Here is a 20,548-nt window from a genome sequence, read left to right as displayed (position 1 = left end):
CCGGTTTCCAGGCGGGCCAAACGGTCCATGTGAGCAAAAGGGGAATAAGCGAACGTATTGTGTAGAGAAGAAAATTTCGGCAAGGCTAACCTGAATTTACTCGAAAACTAGGGTTCTGCTTTCCACAGCGACGAGGAGTTGCCCACTACCCTCCGGAGGCATTCATGATACCCAAGAAAGCAGGAAACGGGAGTTGGCACTCTCAATATTCCTCTAGATTCACCAATTCGAGTCGAGGTGTGACTGCCTGGGACCCTGATCGCATCACGCCTCCTTCAACCTCTCCCTCTTCCCCTTCTCATCCTCCCAAGTCCTCCATCCGTTCCCTTCCTTCAGCCTTCAATCGTCCCACTCAGAAGGCTCCTTCTCTCTATTCTGTAGCCTCTGCTGCTGATTCTGTGGTATCCCATCCCTACGCCATCATGCATATCGCTCCTTTACCCGTAGTCAGCAATAAGGATCATGTCGAGGAGGAGGAGGACTGTCCCGTTTGTCTAGAGCCTCTCAGCTTTAGCTTCAGGTTGCCAGGGGAGAAACCTCACATAGTTCCAGAATGTGGTCATGCACTGCACGAGGTACGTGAATTTTTTTACTCTAGTCTTCGGATGGCTTCGGTTTACATACTACTCACTTCCAGGCATGCTTCACTGCAGTTTATGGTCCGCCTCCGAGTCAAGCAAGGACTGCAGTTCCTAGAAAATCGAATCTAGGTGTCTGCGGCGTCTGTAGGCGTCCAATGAAGGTTGGCGATGGTGACAGTGGAAAGTCTAACAGTACGCCTCCTCTTTGTTATAGGGTGACTTCAGCTTACTCATTTCATACGTTCTTTGAAAAAGAACTCGCTGCCTTGACTGGTGTAGGCGATCCTGCTGCTTCGGCTCTGTACCCTGGGAGAGACACTCCGACAGCCGGGCGACGGAGAGCACCAAGCGCACGTCCTTCCGATCCTTCAGAAGACGATCCCTTGGATCATACAGGGTCAGTGAAATCAGGCACAGCCAATGAACACACATACATCGTCGCACCTTCAATCCAAGTTCGCCCAGAATTCTCTTCATTGACTCGAACTAACGATGTCAACCAACCTCTCACTTGCCTCGTTGTCATCGAATTACCTGGCAAACGCGTTAATGGCCCCGTTCCTGGCCCAGCCCCCCACGACTACAGTCCACGCAGTCGAGAGCATGAAATGGTCGGTACACCTCCACCTCATCGCAAACAATCACATCCAGACTTAGGCCATTCATATGGGGGCGAACGACAATCTGCTAATTCTCACGATTTCAACCATAGTCGTTCCGATTCCGCTTCCTCATTCTCACCCGTGAACATAATCCACCGCGAAGAAGAATCACCGTTCAACGCCATCACTGAGGATCTTCGCAACAGAATTATTGACTGGAAGGGGCATCCATTATCAGACCTTGGACCCTTGCAGATGTACGACCTTCTGGCAGTCAGAAGGGACTCGTTGGTTCGAGAGTTCTATGTTTACCTCTTCAAAGAAGCCCTCATCTGTGTTGTCGAGGAGAAGAAGCGTTCTCTGGGAAGACTTTTATCGAATGCTTCAGGACTTTCAGATTCCGGTTCAGTCATGGGCTCATCTGGAGCACAGTCGAAAGGCGTACTCAGGCTCAAAGGTCGGATTTACGTCAGACATATCAAGAATGTCATAGCCTCCTCCTCCGCAGGCGAGATGTCCCTGACGATTGACATGGAGGATGAGCTTGCTTCGTTCATACTAATATATAAGGATCGATCGTCTCTCGAAGCATGGAAAAACACAATACAGGCCTTGGTCAACATGTTTCAAAGTCAAAACCCGGCCTATCAGCAACAACAACAGCAGCAGCAGCAGCAGAGCTATGAACGTGGCTTGGAGATGGAGGAGTTTGGAGGCAACTCGAAAGCGAAGAGGATGCTCAGTGGGAGCACAGGTACGACCGTCAGCAGTGGGGCTGACAGTCTGTTGAATGGCTCTTCACGGTCAACAATGTCGTCTTCGACGTCCCACGGCTCTCTTCAACATCCGTCACATCCTCGACCGCATCCGCAACAGAAGTTGTCAACACTTGGGGAGGATGATGAATTGGCGTACGATTCTCGTCCTACTTTGGTTACGCCGTATACCTCGGCAGGACCATCGAACTCTTTGACGCCTTTACCGCATCCCCCAATGGACCTCATCATGGTAATCTCCCTCCCGCCCCCCACTGCCACTCCCAGCACAGCTCAACTGAAGTTGCGAGTCATCAAATCTACCTTAGAGTTCATAATGGCTTCGCTCAGCCAAAAGGACAGGCTGAGTCTGGTTACCTTTGAAGTTGGTGTAGGTGGCCGAGTCCGAAAGACGCCGTTCCTGAGCGTCACTAAAGGACATAGTAAGGCTCGATTAGAGAAATTCGTTGCCGACCTCATATCGCGGCGGCCCGAAATGGAAACCGGTTTTTCGGGTGTTTCATCCCGGGAAGGTCTTTCTCAGGACGAGTTTTTGGTTCGAAGTAACAAAGACGAGAAGTCAGATGTGGTGACAGCTGTCAATCATGGTGCGAGTCTTATCCTAGATTGATGTCAAGTCGACTGAATTGAAGGCTTATTCTTAGGTCTCGATGTGGTTTTACAGCGTAAAGCCAAGAATGCTATCTCAGGCATGGTCCTCGTCAGCGATGCCTCAGACAGTGCTCGTCGCGCTCAAATGGATCTCGTTTTGGCTCGTGCTGAGGCCGCAAACGTACCTATACACTCGTTTGGCTACGGACGGTCCCACGATCCTGCCTCACTTTGGTTGATGTCGAATCACACATCTGGCACGTACACATTTGTCAAGGATTGGTATGATCTCCGCGACAGCATCGCAGGGTGTGTGGGCGGAATGATGTCCATTGGCCTTCTTAACATGAAGTTACACATGAAGATAGTTGATGGAAACCGGTTCAGAATACGGAAGGTGTCAGGTGGGCCGTCAAGCATATTGTCATCTGACGGACAGAACGTCGATGTTGATGTGGGAGAGTTGAGATATGGCGAGAGGAAGGAGATGCTCATTGAGTTGGAGCTTGATAACACCGACATGCAGCAGAAGTTGGCGCGGGCAGGCGGTGCTTTGGGAGCCGGACGGGATGGACGAGCATTGAATGCCACGGATCGATTCGTTCAAAGCATGGGACTGGACGCGTTGACGATTGATGACGGTACTGACTTCACGGACGGAATGATGGATAGGATGATTGATGAAGTACCAGTCGTCGAGGTCGATGGAGGTTTCTACGATCCAGCAGCTGGAAAGAACGTGTCACGATTGGCCCATCCAGTGTTGCTGACCGTGACTTTACTTCCTCCAAATGGAGCTGCACCGAAGCCACTCTCAACGGTCTCCGACCCAGTCATCGTGAGGAGAAGAATGGAGTTGCTTGCTTCGGATATGATCACTCGCGCGCTTGTGTTGGTGTCACGGAAAAACTATCCTCAGGCTCAGAAAATTATGAGCGAGACCAAGCGGATCCTACACACCGTCCTACAGAATATCTCGAAATCACTCCCTCCGCCAAATTCAAATGGAAGTACCGTCAGGAATAGGAAGGAAGTCCTTACGCTAGGGACCGTTCGAGCAATGCAAGCTATATTGCAAGATTTGCAGATTCTCAGCGAAGCCCTGGATGACAACGTCGATCTGTTTGCACATGATCAGCGGAATTTCGGTGCCCAACAAGTATGTGAAACAGCTTTCCTTAAGTCAATAATATTACTGATGGATTTCCTTTTTGTCAGGCTATGATACTGAGAGATCAAAAAAGTTGGACTGGACGGAGTGCTACAGAGCGGCTATTCTGGACTACAGACAATTCTATCGATCTTGTCGCGCGCAGTACAGACTGGGTGACGAGAGACTGAATCTTTCTGCTTCTCTGTGTTCCGTCTCCGTCTTGCACACTTACCCTCTGCCTTTCCGTGCTTTCCAGAGCTCACTTGGTATTTATAGGTACACGTTGTGATCTAATTTGTGTATATGGTGCTCCGTAACCGCCCAGCGTCATTCTGTCTTCCCATCCGTCGTATTATCTTATTATCTGTATCGAGCTTTCTCCCTCCTCTGTATCATTTTCAGTTCTTACATCATATTCTTGTCATCGCTCGTTGTCCTTTCCGAACATTGCTTTTTCTTCAATATCACCTTCACTCTCCTTTTCTTCTTCCATAGTATTTTTCGCCATCTTGTGAGTTTTTGCCATTAATATCACTACTAGTGATCATCTCCCGTCCAGTATTGATTGCCGTAGTGCAGGTAAAGTTCCTCGCCGCTCTTGATTGGCTTAGTCGCTAAGGACATGTCATGAACCAATCCTAACCATACAAAATAAAGCCACCACATACCCCGAATACCAATGCGTGGTTCACCGTTGACGAAGAGCTCTACTTTGAAGATAAGAAGAATCAATGCTACGGATGCGGAGGAAACACTTGCCGAAAACTTCACAATTAGCACCCTCCTTATCTTCATTTAAACAGCGAGTCTCGTTGCCCATACAATCAGCATCAAGAACGAAGTTATTGGAGTTCAAGCTAAATAGATAGTTAAGCTTCCTGTAGTCGTTGATTGCCCTTTTCTCGAGGTAACCGATTGGTGAATTGACCCGGGTAATAAATTGAGACACATACTCTTTGCGTTCAAATTCTTCAAAGTTTACTGGGAGGAGCTCGCCCACGTATTCTGCGGTAGTTTTCTCAATCACTGTACGTCGCTTGCGACCCGCGTGTACGCTATAGACAGACCTCCGATGTACTGTTTCTGGCGAATGCCCTCTGTTGCAAAAGCCCCTGCTCCATATTGGGCCCGCTTGATCTCAAGGAGCTGCCGGAGAATTAAGCACTATGAGCGAAGGTTGCGAACAACCTATACTAACCGGAAGAATTCCAGCCATAATCCTTACGTTCCGGCACTGGATGCGCTTTCCTTCTCGATGATTCTCATCTCCGCTGTAAGGACTTCAGAGCTGTGAATCATCAACAGTCAAGAAGAGTTACCGGGCGTTGCACTTGAAACAAAGTTCGGGGCTACACTCTCTACTGTACCCAAGGCATCGACATGTTCCTTTGGACCGACAACCGTCCTGGCATTCGCAGCCCGGAAATCTCAATCCACCTGTAAGAAGAGACATTGACAGTGAGTAATACATCAACTTCGGCGTGAATGAATACCCAAACAACTTCTCTTGCAACGACAATTACGTTCACAAAACACACCGTGGTGTTTGCAGAGACAGTTGGGCGATCTCTCGCAGGTTTCCTCATCTGTGCATGTACACAGCTGACGCTCTATATTCCATTTGTGGATAGAAGATTCTTGCGCGGTCATTCAGCCTCACAGGTATTTGATTGACCATAAACGACGTACCGTTGGAGTTGTAGTACAAACGAGGTTTCGGGATAACGGCTGATTCGACCTCTTCCCCGGGTTCGATCTGCATGAGCATGGATTCAAAGCCCGGCTCAAGTGAGAATATCCGAAGACAATGATGGTAGACCTGGTGCAGCAAATGTCAAGATACTATGAGAAACGGTTGAATCACGTAGATCGGACCGCTTTGCAAGAAATTCGACATATCACTGCTAGATCACAAGGACAAATGTTGGGTTCGAACTTGAGCAAGTCTTCGATCAATGCAGTTTCTTCTTCGTTACATGGAAGTATGTTTTCCTAACGTAGAATGAGTGGATGCGAACGTAACTGAAAGAATAGGGATTGAACCAACCTGCCACTGGTCCTGGTCATAAACCAAACGATAACAGCAGGGTCCACACTCAGGTCTTCCTTCGACGGTCACATTAAGATTTTTCAACCAGCTCTTCTGGTTTGGGGGGATAGGATCGAAAGGAGGGAGACCACTTTCGCGTACTATGTAAGCAGTCAGTCATTTCGACCAAGTAAGTCTCAGTGAGAAATTGGTAGTGAAATAGTACCCACTGTGAACACCGCAAAAATGAAGCAAGCAATTCAGGTTTGGGCAAAACTGATAGCTACCACGATTCACGTTGGAGAAGAGGCTGTTAACCTGTTCAGGAATGTTGTCTACGAGTAAGTATGAAACAGGAAAATGTTTTTCGTCCCCAGACTTCAATCGTGGCCAGGTCGCAGAATGGTCCCTCAAAAAAAATCAAATGTCATGCGAGTTCTTCAAATTTTAGATGACCACTTACCTCTGATTGTGTTCCCACAGTAGCCCACTTTTATTCTCTTTACGCAGGCGCAAGAAACGAGGACGGTCTTTCCACACCTCATCACGATGTCGGTAGAAGAGTTCCATTCCATCGATGTCATCGTCAGTAAAACCATGGTCGAAACGTAGCTGTCGTGCAACTTCGTATTCCAAAGACTCTACTACTTGCCTGAGTCAAGAAGATGTGAGGTAGCATATCAACAGACAAGGACGCACTCTCTGGGTCAAAGCTGAACCGCGGGGTCCATTGTAAACTCCTCAAAAGCTTATGAGTTGGGAATTTAGGAGAATCAGCAAAAGGAAGAAACGGGGCCACATCACCCCGCATCATTGTTCGGCTGATCGGCGTACAAGATACGAAACGAGGGATTTGGTCAAAGTCTCTAACTCGTCCAGCCAGTGTTTCGACAGAGACCTGAGTGACTGAGGCGACAGTTCCAGACATTTGATATTCGATGATCACGCAGGATTCCGACCCTCTTTCCGACGACACTTCTTTATTCTGCCTCGAAACGGGCCGAATAGATCTCTCGAGTAACCTCGGGGTAGACGTTCTGAGAGACTGTATCATGGTGCTTTCACTCTGTTTCCAAAACTCGAGAGATTTCTTATACACCTGAGTATAGACGCTCCTTCCTATAGTTCTCAAATCGCAGTCTAGAGGTTCCATTGGTGAGCTAAAGTGGATGTGGCGGGAGACAAAGAACGTGAACGTGACTTATCTAATAAAGTGCCTCTTTCCTTTTGAGTGTTGTGAGAGTCAAGGGGCCCTAAAATAATCTGAAGTAGAATAAAGGCAAATATCATACTTACATAGTAAGTTGTAAGATAGATAGATAGATAGATTTGAGCTGGCCGTGGCAGCCGTGTACAGTGTACCAATGAAATTGCCCAAGTACAGGGAATCTGGCACGTGCAGAATCGCGTCGTCCACGCGGTCAATCAACATTTGTGCACGTATCAACTTGAACCTTCTTCATTACCTACTTCATCTTGTCCATTGTCCGCGATGGCGGCCAACATTCGGAATAGGCGAGCGGGTCCATCAACCTCGAGAGTTGAGCCTGAAGAGGACGAACGTTTTCAAGAAGAAGAACATGCCGACGATATGTACCAAAATCCTGTCAGTAACTCATTTTCCTTGTCACACAAGCACAGTAGATTGATTTGTGTTCAATAGAGCAAAAGACATCCTGTCGAGAAAACATTGGAAACTGAGAGAGCAAGTGTGGTTGTGGTTGTAGTGCTGACTGCGTTGGCCTTTGCACTGCGTTTCTATAAAATCAACCAACCAGACCAAGTCGTGTATGTGACCATTTCTTTTATCTCTTTTCCCGCGTATTCACTTCATTCAACAGTTTTGACGAGGTCCACTTCGGGAAATTTGCGTCGTACTACATTCGTGGGGAGTATTACTTCGATGTCCACCCACCCTTCGCCAAACTTTTATTCGGCATTGCCGGTTGGTTTTGTGGATTTGATGGTTTGTTTAAATTCGAGAACATTGGAGACAGCTACACAGCGAACCATGTTCCATACGTTGGCATGCGTGCATTGTCTGCTGTTCTTGGTAGTTTGACCATTCCGGTTGTATACGCTATCATGAAGGAGAGCGGCTATTCGACGATCATTGCTGCCTTTTCTGCTTCTCTTATCCTATTCGGTAGGCCTAGTTGATCCAGTGTTTCTTCATCTGACCCGGTTCACAGACAATGCTCATGTTACCCAATCACGGCTTATTCTTCTCGATGCAACCTTGATATTTTTCATGTCCTTGACCATGTATGCTTATATCCGGTTCCAAAAGTTGCGATACAGGTGAGAACAATACTGCTTTCCCAAACCTCTGGACTAACCTCTGATTAAAGGGAGTTCACTACCGAGTGGTGGGGATGGCTTCTAGCCACCGGGTTGTTCATGGCCTGTACTTGGGGATCCAAAGTAAACGGTGTACTCACCGTGGCAACCATTGGCGTAGCTGTGTTGATTGACTTGTGGATGCTGTTAGACCATAGAAAAGGCTACTCAATGGTACGCAGTCCTTCAAACACCTTATACGACAAGACCTGATATTCCTTTAGGAACATTTCTGGAGTCATTTCGCCGCCAGGGCTGTTGGTCTGATAATCGTTCCGTTTATCATCTATTTATCCTTCTTTTACGTCCACTTTGCCCTTCTTCCCACTTCGGGTCCTGGCGACACCTTCATGAGCCCTGCATTCCAGGAGACACTCTCAGGAAACGAAATGCTTTTGAACAGTCAAGGTCAGCATCAAATCTCCTACCTAGAGTGACGGAATCCTAAGATACGGTATTCAGAGATCAGATACTACGACACAGTCGCAATGCGGCACAAGGACACCAAAGTGTACCTCCATTCTCATGTAGAGAGATACCCTCTCAAATACGACGATGGTCGTATCAGCAGTCAAGGTATGCACCGTGCATCATACTGCCACCACAGTACCTGATCATATTTTGTTTTAGGACAACAAGTGACAGGTTATGGACACAACGATAGCAATAACCATTGGCAGATTATACCCACCAAATCGTTACCAGAGACAGGACGCGGGAGGATAGTTCGACACAACGACATCATTCAGCTTCTCCATGTCAATACCGACAGCGTGTTGCTCACTCATGACGTTGCTTCCCCTTTGATGGCCACAAATCAGGAGTTCACGACATGGCCGAAACATGATAAAACACGCTATAACGAGACTCTTTTTTACATGCAATTGGTCGACACACCAAACGACGGGGAGGCATGGAAAAGTAAATCAGGGTACTTCAGGTTACTTCACGCTCAAACAAAGGTCTCCATGTGGACACACAATCAACAGCTACCAGACTGGGCCTTCAAACAGCAAGAAATCAACGGTAATAAGAATCCAACCGAAAGGACCGCCACTTGGTTTGTGGATACGATCGTTGCAGACGAAAGTCAGACCTGTTAATTTTCTTTTCGCGTTGGGGCACGTTCTGATGGTATCTTGTAGGCGGGGAACCACCTGTAGATCGTGCAGACTCTCAGCCCGAAAAGATCCCAAAGAAGATGAATTTTTTCAGGAAATGGGGCGAGCTTCAACTTCTCATGTTGCAACATAACGCCGGCCTCACCGCGTCTCACCCTTACGCCAGTAGTCCTATCAACTGGCCATTCCTCTTGAGTGGTATCAGCTTTTGGACAGAAAATGAATCCCAGAAGCAGATTTATCTCATCGGTAACATTGTAGGCTGGTGGGCTTGCCTCATTGGGCTGTCAGTTTATGTTGGGATTCTGGGTGCAGACCTCTTGGCGCGTCGTAGGGACGTGTATCCTATTCCTGAACGTGAGATGATCTTACTTTGACATACCGAACCACGCTGGAACTCACTATCTGTAGCTGTGCGTAATCGTCTCTGGAACTCTGCCGGTTTCTTCTTCCTTGTTTGGGGTATTCACTATGCTCCATTCTTTGTGATGAACCGTCAGCTTTTCATTCACCACTACCTCCCCTCTCACCTCGCGTCTGCCCTTATCGCCGGCGCTGTCCTTCAATTTGTTCTTTCGGATACTATCAACTTCCCTGTTTCTATCCGTGGACCTACCACAAGAGCAAAGCCGAGGATGGTCACCGACATAGGGCTTAAAGGACCTATAATCTTTGCGGTGACATGTATTGTGTTGTTTGGGTTTTATGTTTATATGGCGCCATTGACCTATGGCACACCTGGGTTCGTGATGTTTGCTTTCTTTTCATACTTCAAACTCATTTTCTTGCGTTCAGACTGACCGGAGACGAAGTGAATAGCAGAAGATTCCTGTCCTCTTGGACGCTTCATTTTGCCGCTAAGAAGACGGAGGATGTTGTCGTTTGAAAAGTGTTGCACTTGTTTTCATATCTGGATTCGCTAATTACAGTACTGCCGCAATGACTTAGCTGAACTTGTAGATATTTTACTTCCGGTGGAGTAAGCACACAATATTATACCTGTGTACGGGCAAAGATTGGGCAAAGAAACCTACCCACGTCACGTGTGTGACTCGAAGCTGGATGGCGTGACGACAAGAGGTAACTAATGTCACATCCATCATCTGTAGCAGCCTGCAACTCACCGTCATCTACCATTTTGCGTGGTTGTGCAGCTAGTAATCGCTTATGTTTAATGCTCCTCGTCCTGCTCAACGATACGGGGGTAACTCTGTAACTGGATTCGGAGGAAGTATTGTCGATGAGAACCCTCTTGCCGGTTCCACATACGACGGGCTGGATCCTTGGAGTGCTGCACCTAGCCCGTCAACTACTCCTGCGCCCCAAACATCCTCTATATTCAGTTCGGTCATAGGTATTCTCTATTTTGTCATTATATCACTCGATAAAGTGAAACCAAAACCTCTCTAATATTAGCTGATGCGACTGTGCCAACGATTTATAACCGGGCTTTTACTGCCGTGGACCCAAGCAATACAGGAGAGTCCTCAGTCGGTGCTTTGTCAAGGGTTCTTTCGACATCGTCCCTGCCCGCTGCTACGATAGAGAAGGTAAAGTTTAACTTGGTCGTCCACTATTCAGGGAACTAACGCGTGCACTTAGATTGTGAACCTTGTAAGCAATCGTTCAAGGGTTTCCAAGTTGGAGTTTTTCGTGGCTTTAGCTCTGGTAGCGCTGGCACAGTCAGGGAAAGGTGCGTCATCTGCAACCTCCTGTACTGCTCCTCTGTCTGACTGTCATCTCTTTCAGACGTTAGTATTGAACAAGTTGCTGCTCTATCATCACAAAACGAACTTCCTGAGCCAACTCTCAACCTGGACGCCCTTCCTATTTCCACGTCGACATTCTCTACGAACACCGCCAATCCGAATAATGCCATTTCTTCACCTGCGCCACCTTACTCTACTGAAGATCCGTGGAATACCAACACGCGATTCGTATCTCCTCCTTCCAATCTCAGCGGATTCGACGCACGCCCACGACCAGGAGGAAACTCTATACCGTCCGGTTTCGCTGGTTCTGGTCTTCCTCCGGAATGGTGGAAGAAGCAGGAGACAGTCTCTGTTAACATACAGGGTCAACAAGGTTTCATACTGAATCGCTATACTGTTTATCAGATCACCACGGATGTCAGCTTTATGTCCCTCGTCATCTTTTCGTATCTAATTTTCCCGCCTCCAGAGGGGCTCTCCCGTTACTCGAAGATATTCAGAGTTTGTTTATCTATGGGATTGTCTTGTGAGGCGGTATCCCTTCCGCTTGTTCCCTGCGTTGCCTCCCAAGCGAATTGGACGTAAGGTTCCAACCACTTGTATTCGGATCCTCTCTGACTAGCCATAGCGGACGAGTACTTTCTCGAGCAAAGGAGGTAAGTCTTCTCCTCATTTTATCTTTGGTCATAGCATCTCATGGCCTCTCAGGAGAGGGTTGGCGCGATTCCTTAACTTCGTGTTGTACGTTATGATAATTCCTTTGAGGAGAGTGCCTGTGAACCGTGACCTCTCTGTTAGAAACCATCCCGTTATCACAGAAGACGGAATATTGTCTGTGTTTCTGACCGAACCTTCCTTTGAAGAATGGCGGAAACACACGCAAGTTTCTCTCGACGAAGAGTCGAATAGCAAGAGGGTTGACCGAGTCGAAGAGATGTCAATTCCGAGTGACCTCGAAGACAAAATTACGTAAGCATGTTCCTTCGATCTTATTCAGCACGCTGATTTTGCGTTGTGTGAAGAATCATCCGACGCCGGCTCAATCCTCTAGTTGAGCAGTGGCAACGCATATGCATTCTGGCAGAACGGATAATCAAGAGACGTGAAGCCGCAGCGGTACGAATCAATACCTCCCCCTTGCGACACATACCGGCTCATATCTTAACGCCTCTGTTATTCTCACTTAATCAAACTGCACCTCTCGCCTCTGACACTGCTTCTACCACCGCTCTGGTTTCTACTTTTGGGTTTGGGCCTACGGATGATCAGAGTGATTTATCAAGACTGACGAATACCCTACGCTCTGTCGTCGAAGTTATCGATCCCTGTTGGCGTGCTGATGAATGCGAACTCGCTTCTGGTGTGAGAGTCGGTCTGGGACACGTAGCCTCTCATTGTCAAAGACAGTCGGAATTGGCTGAGCAACGCGTGAGTTCATTGAATCTTGATGCCCTTCAATCCTATTCTGAAACATGTATCCAGACCCGCAATCTATTCGACACCACATTGGAGGCTCTCAAGGTTCGCTTTTCGTTCTTTATCGATTTGAGCACCTTAGTCTAGACGTGTCTTCCAGAGTCAGCGCGATCTTTACATTGCAACTAGGGATCTTTTTATACGCTATGATCGACTCTCCCTCGACCAAGTAGAACGTTTGAAGAAGCGGATCGAGACTACATCAGTGAAGATGGATGGTGTCAAGGCCACCCAGAAGGAAGGTTGGCAGGATGAGGCTGATAAGCTCGCCGCGGCAATAGAGAAGGATCAAGCTACAATTGCAGCACAGCTTAGCAGAAGAATCTTCATTCGAGCATGGTATCAAGACTTGTTACTTTCTGGAATCAAGCCACTAAGCTCTCCCTTTGACAGTTTATGGAGCGAACTCCGAATCATTCTGCACAACAGAGAAAACAGTCAGTCTTTATTGAACAGAGATGGCATTGTCATTGATTTGACATTTACAGCTTGCCTCACAGTAATGATACAACAATTTGCACGGGAAGAGCAGAACTATGCCGAGATGACGACCAATACCTGGGCTTCACTATGGGAAGCTGTCGAGGAACTGCCCTTCGAATAAAGAAGTTTTCAATCCGCTAATGTGCCACGACAATCATTGATATATGTATACCATGCATTGACAACCCCAAGTTGTTTTTGGCTGCAACGACATCTGACGAACAATTTTGAATCAACTGTTATTGCAAAAATTATTTCCAGAGACAAGTATTATTGTATACACTGAGCAAACGACAACTTTACACCCTCAGGAATAAATACAGCAATTAAATAGGCGAAACGGATGGTCCATCAAACTGCAGTGCTCATCTCCATTGGTAGTTGACGATAACCAGACTTTCCGGCGCCGTTCCCTCTAACCAAATTCCTCAGACTATCCCAGGCGTCCCCTACAACTGAGAACATGTCTATCGAAGTTGCACTCTCAACCTTCTCGTCAGGCATTAAACTATCTGCAGGGCGTCTCCACCACTTCAAGGTCAGGGAGCTGGTAACAACACTGACACTTGAGAACGCCATGGCAGCGCCAGCTAACATCGGGTGCATGTAAAGCCCAACGGGAAGGAAGAAACCCATCGCGAGAGGAATACTGAGCAGATTGTAGATGCAAGCCCACAAAAGATTTCGCTTAATCACCGAGAAGATCTGTCTGGAGAGGTGAAGCGCCGCAACAACATCCAAAAGATCGGATCGCATGAGGACAACATCGGCGGCCTCAATGGCAACTGAAGTTCCTGAAGACAGAGCGATGCCTACAGTTGCTGCTACGAGGGCGGGCGAGTCATTGATCCCATCCCCGACCTATAAAGATTATTAGCATTCGATGATTCAACGATACGAGGGGGAAAATGACGGACCATTGCAACACCTTCGCCGTGCTTCTCTATTAGCTCGGTAATCATGGAAGCCTTTCCTTTAGGTGACATACTAGCCCAGACACCTTCAGACGAGATACCGACTTCCTTTGCGATAGCCACAGCGGTAGCTTTACTATCCCCTGTCATCATGTTGACCTCGATGCCCATCTTCCGTAGCGCCCGGATGGCATACTTGCTAGAGGGTTTAGGGACATCTGACAACGAAATTGCCATGATAGGGAGGGGGATCTTTGAGGAGCCATCCTTCAGTAAGGAGGCGAAGATGACTGTGCGTCCAAGTTTAGTTTCTTGGTCTTCATAAGTTGACAGAGAAGAAGGGAGATATCCGTCGTCACTCCGAACGATGAATTTGGCATTGCCAACGAGAACCGAGTACTTCGAGCCCGAGAGTTTGAAGACTGCTTTCACGCCGGCGCCAGTGACGCTTTCGAACTGTTCCATGACGGGTTCAGGTAGGGAAGGATCATTCTTGAGCAGGTCTTTTCCATGGACAGCGACAGCCTTTGCAAGTGGATGTTCCGACCTCGCCTCTGTGGCGCTGACCATGGCAATGATCGCCTTTCGAGACGTTGTACCATCAGCGGACATGCCCTCGATGCTCGAATCCCCATAGGGCTCCTCGGCGACATGCTCCGACGCGCCAGTGACCCATCGCATACCGGTAACGCTAAGCTTACCCTCGGTAACAGTCCCTGTTTTATCCATAACGACTCTCTTGACGCTTCGACTAGCTTCCAGCGCGCGGCCACCTTTGATCAAGATACCGTTGTTTGCACCTACACCAGTCCCGACCATGATAGCTGTTGGCGTGCTCAGACCTAGGGCGCACGGGCAGGCTACGACAATGACACTGATGCATATCTGAAGACACACAGATAACTTGGTTGCCCCGTGCTTGTGGAACATCATCGGGAGGCTGTCGTCCTTAAGAATACTCGAAATTACGATCCATACAAAGAACGTCAACAAAGCAAGGGAAATCACAATCGGGACGAAGTATCCCGCGACCCTGTCCGCAAATGCTTGGATGGGTGCCTTCGAGGTCTGGGCGTCCTGCACGAGTTGAACGATCTGAGCGAGTGCCGTGTCTTTGCCCGCACGAGTGACAACCATATCAAAAGTCCCCAAACCGTTGACTGTTCCTCCAATGACGGTGTCACCCTTTTGCTTGAGAACAGGCACAGCCTCGCCAGTGATGGCGCTTTCATCAACCGAGGAAGTCCCACGGGCTACCGTTCCGTCAGCGGGTATCTTATCACCTGGGACGACTTTGACTGTGTCTCCCACTTCGACGAGTTCGGTGGGAATCTTCTTCTCCTGTGTACACGAGGGTGGATCAGTGTAAATTGTAGCCATAGATGGGGCGAGAGCCATCAAATCAGTAAGAGCTGCACTGGTACGGCCTTTGGCTTTATTCTCCAAATACCGTCCCATGGATACGAACATTATCAACATGGTGCTGGTATCGAAAAAAAGCATGGGATGGTAGTCGGGCGTAGGGTTCAAGAGTCCGAAAATCATGGTGAGAAGGGAGTAGACAAATGCCGCAGATGTGCCGAGCATGACTAGGACATCCATGGTAGCAGTTCCATGTTTGAGAGATTTGTAGGCGTTGCGGTAAAATCTGGCACCAACCCAAAATTGGGCCGGAATGGTGAGTAAGAGAATGACCAGGTCGCTGAGGTACAACCCATTACATATCCGGAAATTCAGAATTGGACGGAAGAAAGGGATTCGAGGGGCCACCATTGAGATAAAAAAGACAGGAACGGCAAACGTGAGACTCCAGAGAAACCTCGAGCGCCACTCCATGACTTCTTTGGCCCGAGTTAGGGACTGCAGCTGGGTGCTATCGTTCTCTGCGGAGAGCATAGCATCGAATCCCATGTCTTCAATTCGAGAGACTATCTCCCGTGGACCGATTAAGGAGCGATCGAACTGGATGTGGCATGTCTCTGTTGCGAGCGATACCGACACGCTGAGGATACCTGGCACAACTGACAGACCAGTCTCAACAGTGTTGGTGCATGATGAGCAAGTCATGCCATAAATTTGTAATGTGACCGTATCTTCGCGAATAGGTGGAATGAGGGTAGCGTCAAAGCCTATATCCGAGATTTCCTGCAGTGGTCTATCATCAAGACCGCCTCAAAAAAAACCCTTACACGAAACTCACGTTCATGATTTTATCAATATCCCATTTCTGAGGATTGAATTCTACAGTGCCCCTCTCAGCTAACAGCGCGACTTTAACCGAGTGAATGCCTTCTTGTTGACGTAGCATGCCTTCAATGGCCTTGACATAACAAAGGTAGTCGATATGGGGGAAAAGTAGAAGTACTGAACGGACTTACCTCGACGCAGGCACCACAAGTCATACCCTGAATACGAAGTTCGCATTTGTCGCTGACCTGCTCGTCGAGCGCAAGTTCCTTGTCGGTAGCGTGCATGAGGGGTTCTTCAGAGCCAAGGGGAAGTTCTACGCCTGGAACTCTAAAAGTTGAGTTGAGAGGGGAATTTGCCCAAATATTCTTGAGAATCCCGGACATGATAGTGGGTAAAAATTATTATCGTCTGGGAAAGAATTTAGTTGTGTGGGATTATGAGTGTAATGGAGTTCCAATAGACACGAGGTGAGCAAGAGAATGGGAAAGGGAGAAGCAACAGAGCAAGAGATTGAAGAACAAATTGAAAGAGGAGGGAGACAATGGATGACAAGACGTCCTGCGCTGACTGAGAAAGAGGAAACCAGGTTAAGCAACCCCAGAAAGGAAATTGACCCGATGCTATTATTACATAATATTGATTGTCTCCGAGTTTGGGTTTGTTTATTGATCAAGCCTTACCAATGACCATGGTCCCCTCGCGCGTCTTACTAGGCTCGTCAACAGTGAACGCGTCAGAAATCGCTCATTTTTCCCGCTTGTCCGCTCAATGGTGGGATGAAAGGGGAGAATTTAGCTTCCTGCACAGCATGAATCCTATCCGAATGCAATTCATTCGTCAAAAATTCGCTGAAACCACGCTTGATGAATCCGAAACCAAAATTGACTCGACTAAAACTGGTGTACTCATGGGGCTTGACGTCCTAGATGTGGGTTGTGGAGGTGGTCTTCTGTCAGAGGTGAATTTTCTTGGCGTTATCCTTGTGAAGTACATTATTTAAACGGTTTAGAGTCTAGCGAGACTAGGTGCTCGAGTACTCGGAATTGATGCTTCGGAATCCAATATCGCCATTGCCAAACATCACGCTTCCCTAGATTCAACTTTGAATAGCAATCTCTCCTACAAGCATACATCGGCTGAGGTTCTCCTGAATCGACCGAAACGATTCGATGTTGTCTGTTCAATGGAAGTTCTAGAACACGTGGATAATCCAACGGCGTTCCTCTCTACATGCGCCGAATTGATCAAGGTATGTGGGCTGTTTTGTGTCTGACTGAAGATTCATTCTTGACTGTTTGTCATGAAGCCCTCTGGACATCTCTTCCTATCGACCATATCCCGCACACCTCTCGCGTACCTCCTTACCATCTTCCTCGCCGAAAAAGCTCTCAGGAAAGTTACAGAGGGCACCCACACATATTCCAAATATATCAAACCTTCGGAACTCATTGAATACTTCCGAGAATATCGTTCCCTTGATAATTCCCGTCCGTGGATTAGCCGGATTTCTGGAGATCTCCCCACACGGACGGAGGCTGAAGTGCGTGGCCTAGTCTATAACCCCTTACAATCTAATTGGATACTGGCACCGAGAGGCGCGTGGGGTGCAACAGACTGCAATTATCTATTTTGGGTGCGAAAGCCAGGTCCAGTACAATAAACACTGACCTTCACGTTCAATAAAAACCCACACCCGACAAGTGAGAGCCAGATTATTATTAATAACAAAGCCGCCTTTCTATTAGGTAATGGCAATTTGTGTCATACTAAAGTTTATTGAGGATGTGAATCAGAGATAGCGATACAGTCGTTCTCAAAAACCTTGCGGCGCGTCATTCGCGCGTGCGAAAAATTAAAAAAAGTCAAAAAAAGTCAAAGAAAGGCCGAAAACTCTGTAAATTCATTGTAGCTCTCTTCCACTCTATAATACACGCCCTTTCCACTTGCAAACCCTCGTAAATGACATGGTCTACCGTCACGTCAGCACAGATATGAAGAAACGTGCTTTGTACCTATTAGAAGAAGGCTGGGGTCTTGACGCCGTGTTGGATGCTCTAGGTGTTTCAGACGACAGCGTACGGCGATGGAGACGTAATGAAGAGGAATATGGGTCTGTCAGATCACCCGTACTACCTCAAGGACGTCCAAGAATTCTCGGAACTGCTGTTTCCATTGAGTTGGATCAGCTGGTGCGCGAGACACCTTCAATTTTCCTCGACGAAATTATGGGCTACCTGGCAATCATGCACGGCCAGTCAATTTCAATCCCCACAATCCAAAGAAACCTTGTCGAACTTGGACTCCACCGAAAACTAATCAGAAAAATCGCCTCGCAGCGTGATGAAGCCCTTCGCACCTCATGGTTGGACCATATCATTCAAAACTATACAGCCGAACAGATGGTATTCGTTGACGAATCTTCGAAGGATGGCCGAACAATTGCACGGCGGTATGGGCGAGCACAACGTGGGGAAACTCCAGAAGAGATCATGAGTTTCAAACGAGGGGATCGTTACAGCATCCTTGCTGCATTAGCATTGAGCGGATACATAGCCGTACGAGTTGTGGAGGATTCAGTGGACAGCGAAGAAATGTATGATTATGTGATTAGTGACCTGGTGTGTTTGTTATTCAACATCCTCTTCCTCCTGGAGCCTAATACTACTCGGCGACTCTCTACTAGGTTAATGTCATGAATCCTTTCCCCCAACCATGTAGTGTCCTCATCATGGACAATTGTAACATACACAAGGGTCAGGCCATCCGACAAGCCATTGAAGCAAATGGTACCATCTGCTTTATCATTCTATGTTCACTTTGTGGCTGACAGAGCTTTTAGGATCTATTCTCATATTCTTACCACCATACTCGCCTGATTTCAATCCCATTGAAGAAAGCTTTAGTTGTGGTATGAACCCGAGTTTTCTTGCTCTGTTCGAAGATTGCTAACTGACAGATTAATACAGTGAAATATCACCTTCGCCGACACTGGCGTGAGCTTGACAACCATCCGTTTCCAAAGCAAGTGTTATATGAAGCCTGTATGATAGCTGTTCACGCAGGGAATGCCCCCGGATGGTTTAGAGATAGCGGATACCTGTAGTAGCTGTATATATACTTCAATCATTGATCACAACCTATCGTTCAATTCTCAAATCTTTTGAGGTACCTGATATAAGCTTTTGTGAATCTTGCCCACTCCAGTTCCTCCAAACCCGTAACTTCCTTAACATACTGTGCGGATAAAACTGATACATCATCACCAACCTGGAAATGGAGGGTCTCTAAGGCCGTCAAAAACACCTCTGGAGGATTGACCCTGATGTCGTTCTTCAGCCAAGTGAAAAGGTCCCCTATGGCTGGAATATCGGGACTCCTGCTCCGAGGGTTAGCTACTGGAGGATGTACAGCTGCATTGATGGGCGTTGTCGGGAAGGGGTATGGGGGAGTATATGGGAATTGGTTGAAAGGTTGCGGTGGTGGCCAAATACTAGGATATCCAGGATAAGGCTGTAGATGCGGAGTGGTAGGAGCTGGTACATTATATGCAGGTGGCGGTGGGGGAGTATAAACTTGATTGTGGCGAGGCTCCTTTATAACCTGGTCCGGTTTGAAGAACTTGTTTTCGAGAGGCGGGACATTAAAGTCAGTGTTACCTCGCAACTAGGACATACAGACATCAATACTTAACTAGTAAATGAAAAGAATTTTGATGACTCACAATCTCGTACCCCCAGACACCTGCTCGGTTGTCATCAAGATGAAAATGCCAGTTTTTCGGTACATACACAAAGCATCGTATTCCCGGATGCTGTGCACAGGTGTCCATCGGATACTTGTTGAAAATTTCATCTTTGTATGGTTGTAAGGTGTCGTCAATGGCAATCTGTGGATTACGGCCCTGAGCAAGGGTAGAGATACCGCAGACATGAACATACCTTTTTCCCGAGGAGAGTCTCTAGTTTGTCATGAACAGGGTTTGAAGCCCACAGATCCTTTTGTTCTGTGCGAGTGTCGGCATTCCAGCTCTGTAAGCATTACAAGCTGTAAGTAGTTGTGGATTTTTACGAGATATGCTTAACCTACGAAGGTGTCATTTTCCGTTTCTGTAATACTTGGGGGCTGATTGATACTGATCCAAATGGGGAGACTGCTGGCCTTCTTCTGCGAATTGGCTTGTATCCACAAGATCAAGGTTTCAAAGGAGCGTTGGTTGTGAAGAGGTAGTTCTGATTTCCCACGAGCGCCGGCAGGCGTTGACTGGCACCATTTCATAGTTGGAACCACCTTCTCGATCCGCGCACGGTCTGTTTTGGTCTCCTTTACCAGCTCGTCAAGCAAGTCTTCCCAGCTCATCTTATCCGACAAATTAGAAGGCCCAAGCATCTTCGTTTCCGGCCCTTTTGCCTGAGCTGCAGAACCAGAACCTCTACCCTTCCGACGAGCACCAGCAGGCTCTACAACTGGTTTCGGGAGGAGGAGAACTACAATCCAGAATTGGATGCTAATATAGTTGGGTTGCGGCGGAGGTAACTTTGGCGGACGTCCAATACGTTTGCGTTGCTTGGATTGGACCTTAT

General features: G+C 47.6%; 7 protein-coding genes across 7 annotated transcripts; 5 read left to right on the top strand and 2 right to left on the bottom strand.

Moving 5' to 3' along the window:
• Positions 1-115: 115 nt before the first annotated feature.
• Positions 116-4,375, top strand: E1B28_007357 (uncharacterized protein). Its single transcript, XM_043152086.1, has 6 exons — positions 116-575; positions 638-773; positions 837-2,546; positions 2,604-3,709; positions 3,769-4,214; positions 4,278-4,375. The coding sequence occupies exons 1-5, from the start codon at positions 165-167 to the stop codon at positions 3,889-3,891; spliced, it is 3,486 nt and encodes a 1,161-aa protein (XP_043010172.1). The 5' UTR covers positions 116-164; the 3' UTR covers positions 3,892-4,214; positions 4,278-4,375.
• Positions 4,051-6,621, bottom strand: E1B28_007356 (uncharacterized protein). The gene is made up of 14 exons (XM_043152085.1): positions 6,432-6,621; positions 6,196-6,376; positions 5,963-6,141; positions 5,751-5,893; positions 5,579-5,695; positions 5,393-5,522; positions 5,203-5,340; positions 5,023-5,140; positions 4,902-4,974; positions 4,771-4,849; positions 4,657-4,708; positions 4,463-4,599; positions 4,372-4,410; positions 4,051-4,317 (listed from the first exon to the last, which is right to left on the bottom strand). Exons 1-14 carry the CDS (start codon positions 6,544-6,546, stop codon positions 4,241-4,243), a joined length of 1,578 nt encoding a protein of 525 aa, XP_043010171.1. The 5' UTR covers positions 6,547-6,621; the 3' UTR covers positions 4,051-4,240.
• A 524-nt stretch (positions 6,622-7,145) lies between these two features.
• On the top strand, positions 7,146-10,224 carry E1B28_007355 (uncharacterized protein). The gene is made up of 11 exons (XM_043152084.1): positions 7,146-7,338; positions 7,396-7,520; positions 7,574-7,878; positions 7,925-8,033; positions 8,084-8,246; positions 8,297-8,480; positions 8,535-8,648; positions 8,703-9,161; positions 9,218-9,550; positions 9,605-9,935; positions 9,989-10,224. The coding sequence occupies exons 1-11, from the start codon at positions 7,225-7,227 to the stop codon at positions 10,077-10,079; spliced, it is 2,328 nt and encodes a 775-aa protein (XP_043010170.1). The 5' UTR covers positions 7,146-7,224; the 3' UTR covers positions 10,080-10,224.
• A 69-nt stretch (positions 10,225-10,293) lies between these two features.
• E1B28_007354 (uncharacterized protein) lies at positions 10,294-13,106 on the top strand. The gene is made up of 13 exons (XM_043152083.1): positions 10,294-10,547; positions 10,610-10,743; positions 10,796-10,886; positions 10,943-11,322; positions 11,375-11,486; positions 11,534-11,561; positions 11,614-11,646; positions 11,704-11,874; positions 11,928-12,333; positions 12,388-12,426; positions 12,482-12,720; positions 12,775-12,818; positions 12,870-13,106. Exons 1-13 carry the CDS (start codon positions 10,361-10,363, stop codon positions 12,983-12,985), a joined length of 1,980 nt encoding a protein of 659 aa, XP_043010169.1. The 5' UTR covers positions 10,294-10,360; the 3' UTR covers positions 12,986-13,106.
• E1B28_007353 (uncharacterized protein) lies at positions 13,107-16,547 on the bottom strand. Its single transcript, XM_043152082.1, has 4 exons — positions 16,157-16,547; positions 15,979-16,098; positions 13,782-15,923; positions 13,107-13,725 (listed from the first exon to the last, which is right to left on the bottom strand). Exons 1-4 carry the CDS (start codon positions 16,349-16,351, stop codon positions 13,216-13,218), a joined length of 2,967 nt encoding a protein of 988 aa, XP_043010168.1. The 5' UTR covers positions 16,352-16,547; the 3' UTR covers positions 13,107-13,215.
• An 85-nt stretch (positions 16,548-16,632) lies between these two features.
• On the top strand, positions 16,633-17,765 carry E1B28_007352 (uncharacterized protein). The gene is made up of 3 exons (XM_043152081.1): positions 16,633-16,926; positions 16,978-17,217; positions 17,275-17,765. The coding sequence occupies exons 1-3, from the start codon at positions 16,651-16,653 to the stop codon at positions 17,626-17,628; spliced, it is 870 nt and encodes a 289-aa protein (XP_043010167.1). The 5' UTR covers positions 16,633-16,650; the 3' UTR covers positions 17,629-17,765.
• A 67-nt stretch (positions 17,766-17,832) lies between these two features.
• Positions 17,833-19,145, top strand: E1B28_007351 (uncharacterized protein). Its single transcript, XM_043160755.1, has 4 exons — positions 17,833-18,586; positions 18,652-18,754; positions 18,808-18,876; positions 18,935-19,145. Exons 1-4 carry the CDS (start codon positions 17,933-17,935, stop codon positions 19,069-19,071), a joined length of 963 nt encoding a protein of 320 aa, XP_043010166.1. The 5' UTR covers positions 17,833-17,932; the 3' UTR covers positions 19,072-19,145.
• The last annotated feature ends 1,403 nt before the right edge of the window (positions 19,146-20,548 follow it).

Source organism: Marasmius oreades, chromosome 4 (genome assembly GCF_018924745.1).
Source record: "Marasmius oreades isolate 03SP1 chromosome 4, whole genome shotgun sequence".
Lineage (NCBI taxonomy): Eukaryota > Fungi > Basidiomycota > Agaricomycetes > Agaricales > Marasmiaceae > Marasmius > Marasmius oreades.
This window is presented reverse-complemented; position numbering and strand designations above follow the sequence as displayed.

Excerpts from the sequence above, each read along its gene's own strand:
- E1B28_007355 (XM_043152084.1), top strand. The coding sequence starts at position 7,225 with ATGGCGGCCAACATTCGGAATAGGCGAGCGGGTCCATCAACCTCGAGA. Across the intron at positions 7,521-7,573 it reads AACCAACCAGACCAAGTCGT|TTTTGACGAGGTCCACTTCG; the intron begins GTATGTGACCAT and ends TTCATTCAACAG. Across the intron at positions 9,936-9,988 it reads TTGACCTATGGCACACCTGG|ACTGACCGGAGACGAAGTGA; the intron begins GTTCGTGATGTT and ends TCTTGCGTTCAG.
- E1B28_007356 (XM_043152085.1), bottom strand. The coding sequence starts at position 6,546 with ATGATGCGGGGTGATGTGGCCCCGTTTCTTCCTTTTGCTGATTCTCCT. Across the intron at positions 4,709-4,770 it reads CCAGAAACAGTACATCGGAG|AATACGTGGGCGAGCTCCTC; the intron begins GTCTGTCTATAG and ends AAACTACCGCAG. Across the intron at positions 4,318-4,371 it reads ACCACGCATTGGTATTCGGG|CGACTAAGCCAATCAAGAGC; the intron begins GTATGTGGTGGC and ends ACATGTCCTTAG.
- E1B28_007352 (XM_043152081.1), top strand. The coding sequence starts at position 16,651 with ATGACCATGGTCCCCTCGCGCGTCTTACTAGGCTCGTCAACAGTGAAC. Across the intron at positions 16,927-16,977 it reads GAGGTGGTCTTCTGTCAGAG|AGTCTAGCGAGACTAGGTGC; the intron begins GTGAATTTTCTT and ends TAAACGGTTTAG. Across the intron at positions 17,218-17,274 it reads CATGCGCCGAATTGATCAAG|CCCTCTGGACATCTCTTCCT; the intron begins GTATGTGGGCTG and ends TTTGTCATGAAG.
- E1B28_007357 (XM_043152086.1), top strand. The coding sequence starts at position 165 with ATGATACCCAAGAAAGCAGGAAACGGGAGTTGGCACTCTCAATATTCC. Across the intron at positions 576-637 it reads GTGGTCATGCACTGCACGAG|GCATGCTTCACTGCAGTTTA; the intron begins GTACGTGAATTT and ends ACTCACTTCCAG. Across the intron at positions 774-836 it reads TGACAGTGGAAAGTCTAACA|AACTCGCTGCCTTGACTGGT; the intron begins GTACGCCTCCTC and ends TCTTTGAAAAAG.
- E1B28_007354 (XM_043152083.1), top strand. The coding sequence starts at position 10,361 with ATGTTTAATGCTCCTCGTCCTGCTCAACGATACGGGGGTAACTCTGTA. Across the intron at positions 11,323-11,374 it reads TTTATCAGATCACCACGGAT|AGGGGCTCTCCCGTTACTCG; the intron begins GTCAGCTTTATG and ends TCCCGCCTCCAG. Across the intron at positions 11,875-11,927 it reads GACCTCGAAGACAAAATTAC|AATCATCCGACGCCGGCTCA; the intron begins GTAAGCATGTTC and ends CGTTGTGTGAAG.
- E1B28_007353 (XM_043152082.1), bottom strand. The coding sequence starts at position 16,351 with ATGTCCGGGATTCTCAAGAATATTTGGGCAAATTCCCCTCTCAACTCA. Across the intron at positions 15,924-15,978 it reads ATATTGATAAAATCATGAAC|GAAATCTCGGATATAGGCTT; the intron begins GTGAGTTTCGTG and ends AGACCACTGCAG. Across the intron at positions 13,726-13,781 it reads ACGGCGAAGGTGTTGCAATG|GTCGGGGATGGGATCAATGA; the intron begins GTCCGTCATTTT and ends TAATCTTTATAG.
- E1B28_007351 (XM_043160755.1), top strand. The coding sequence starts at position 17,933 with ATGGTCTACCGTCACGTCAGCACAGATATGAAGAAACGTGCTTTGTAC. Across the intron at positions 18,587-18,651 it reads ATTATGTGATTAGTGACCTG|GTTAATGTCATGAATCCTTT; the intron begins GTGTGTTTGTTA and ends ACTCTCTACTAG. Across the intron at positions 18,877-18,934 it reads TGAAGAAAGCTTTAGTTGTG|TGAAATATCACCTTCGCCGA; the intron begins GTATGAACCCGA and ends AGATTAATACAG.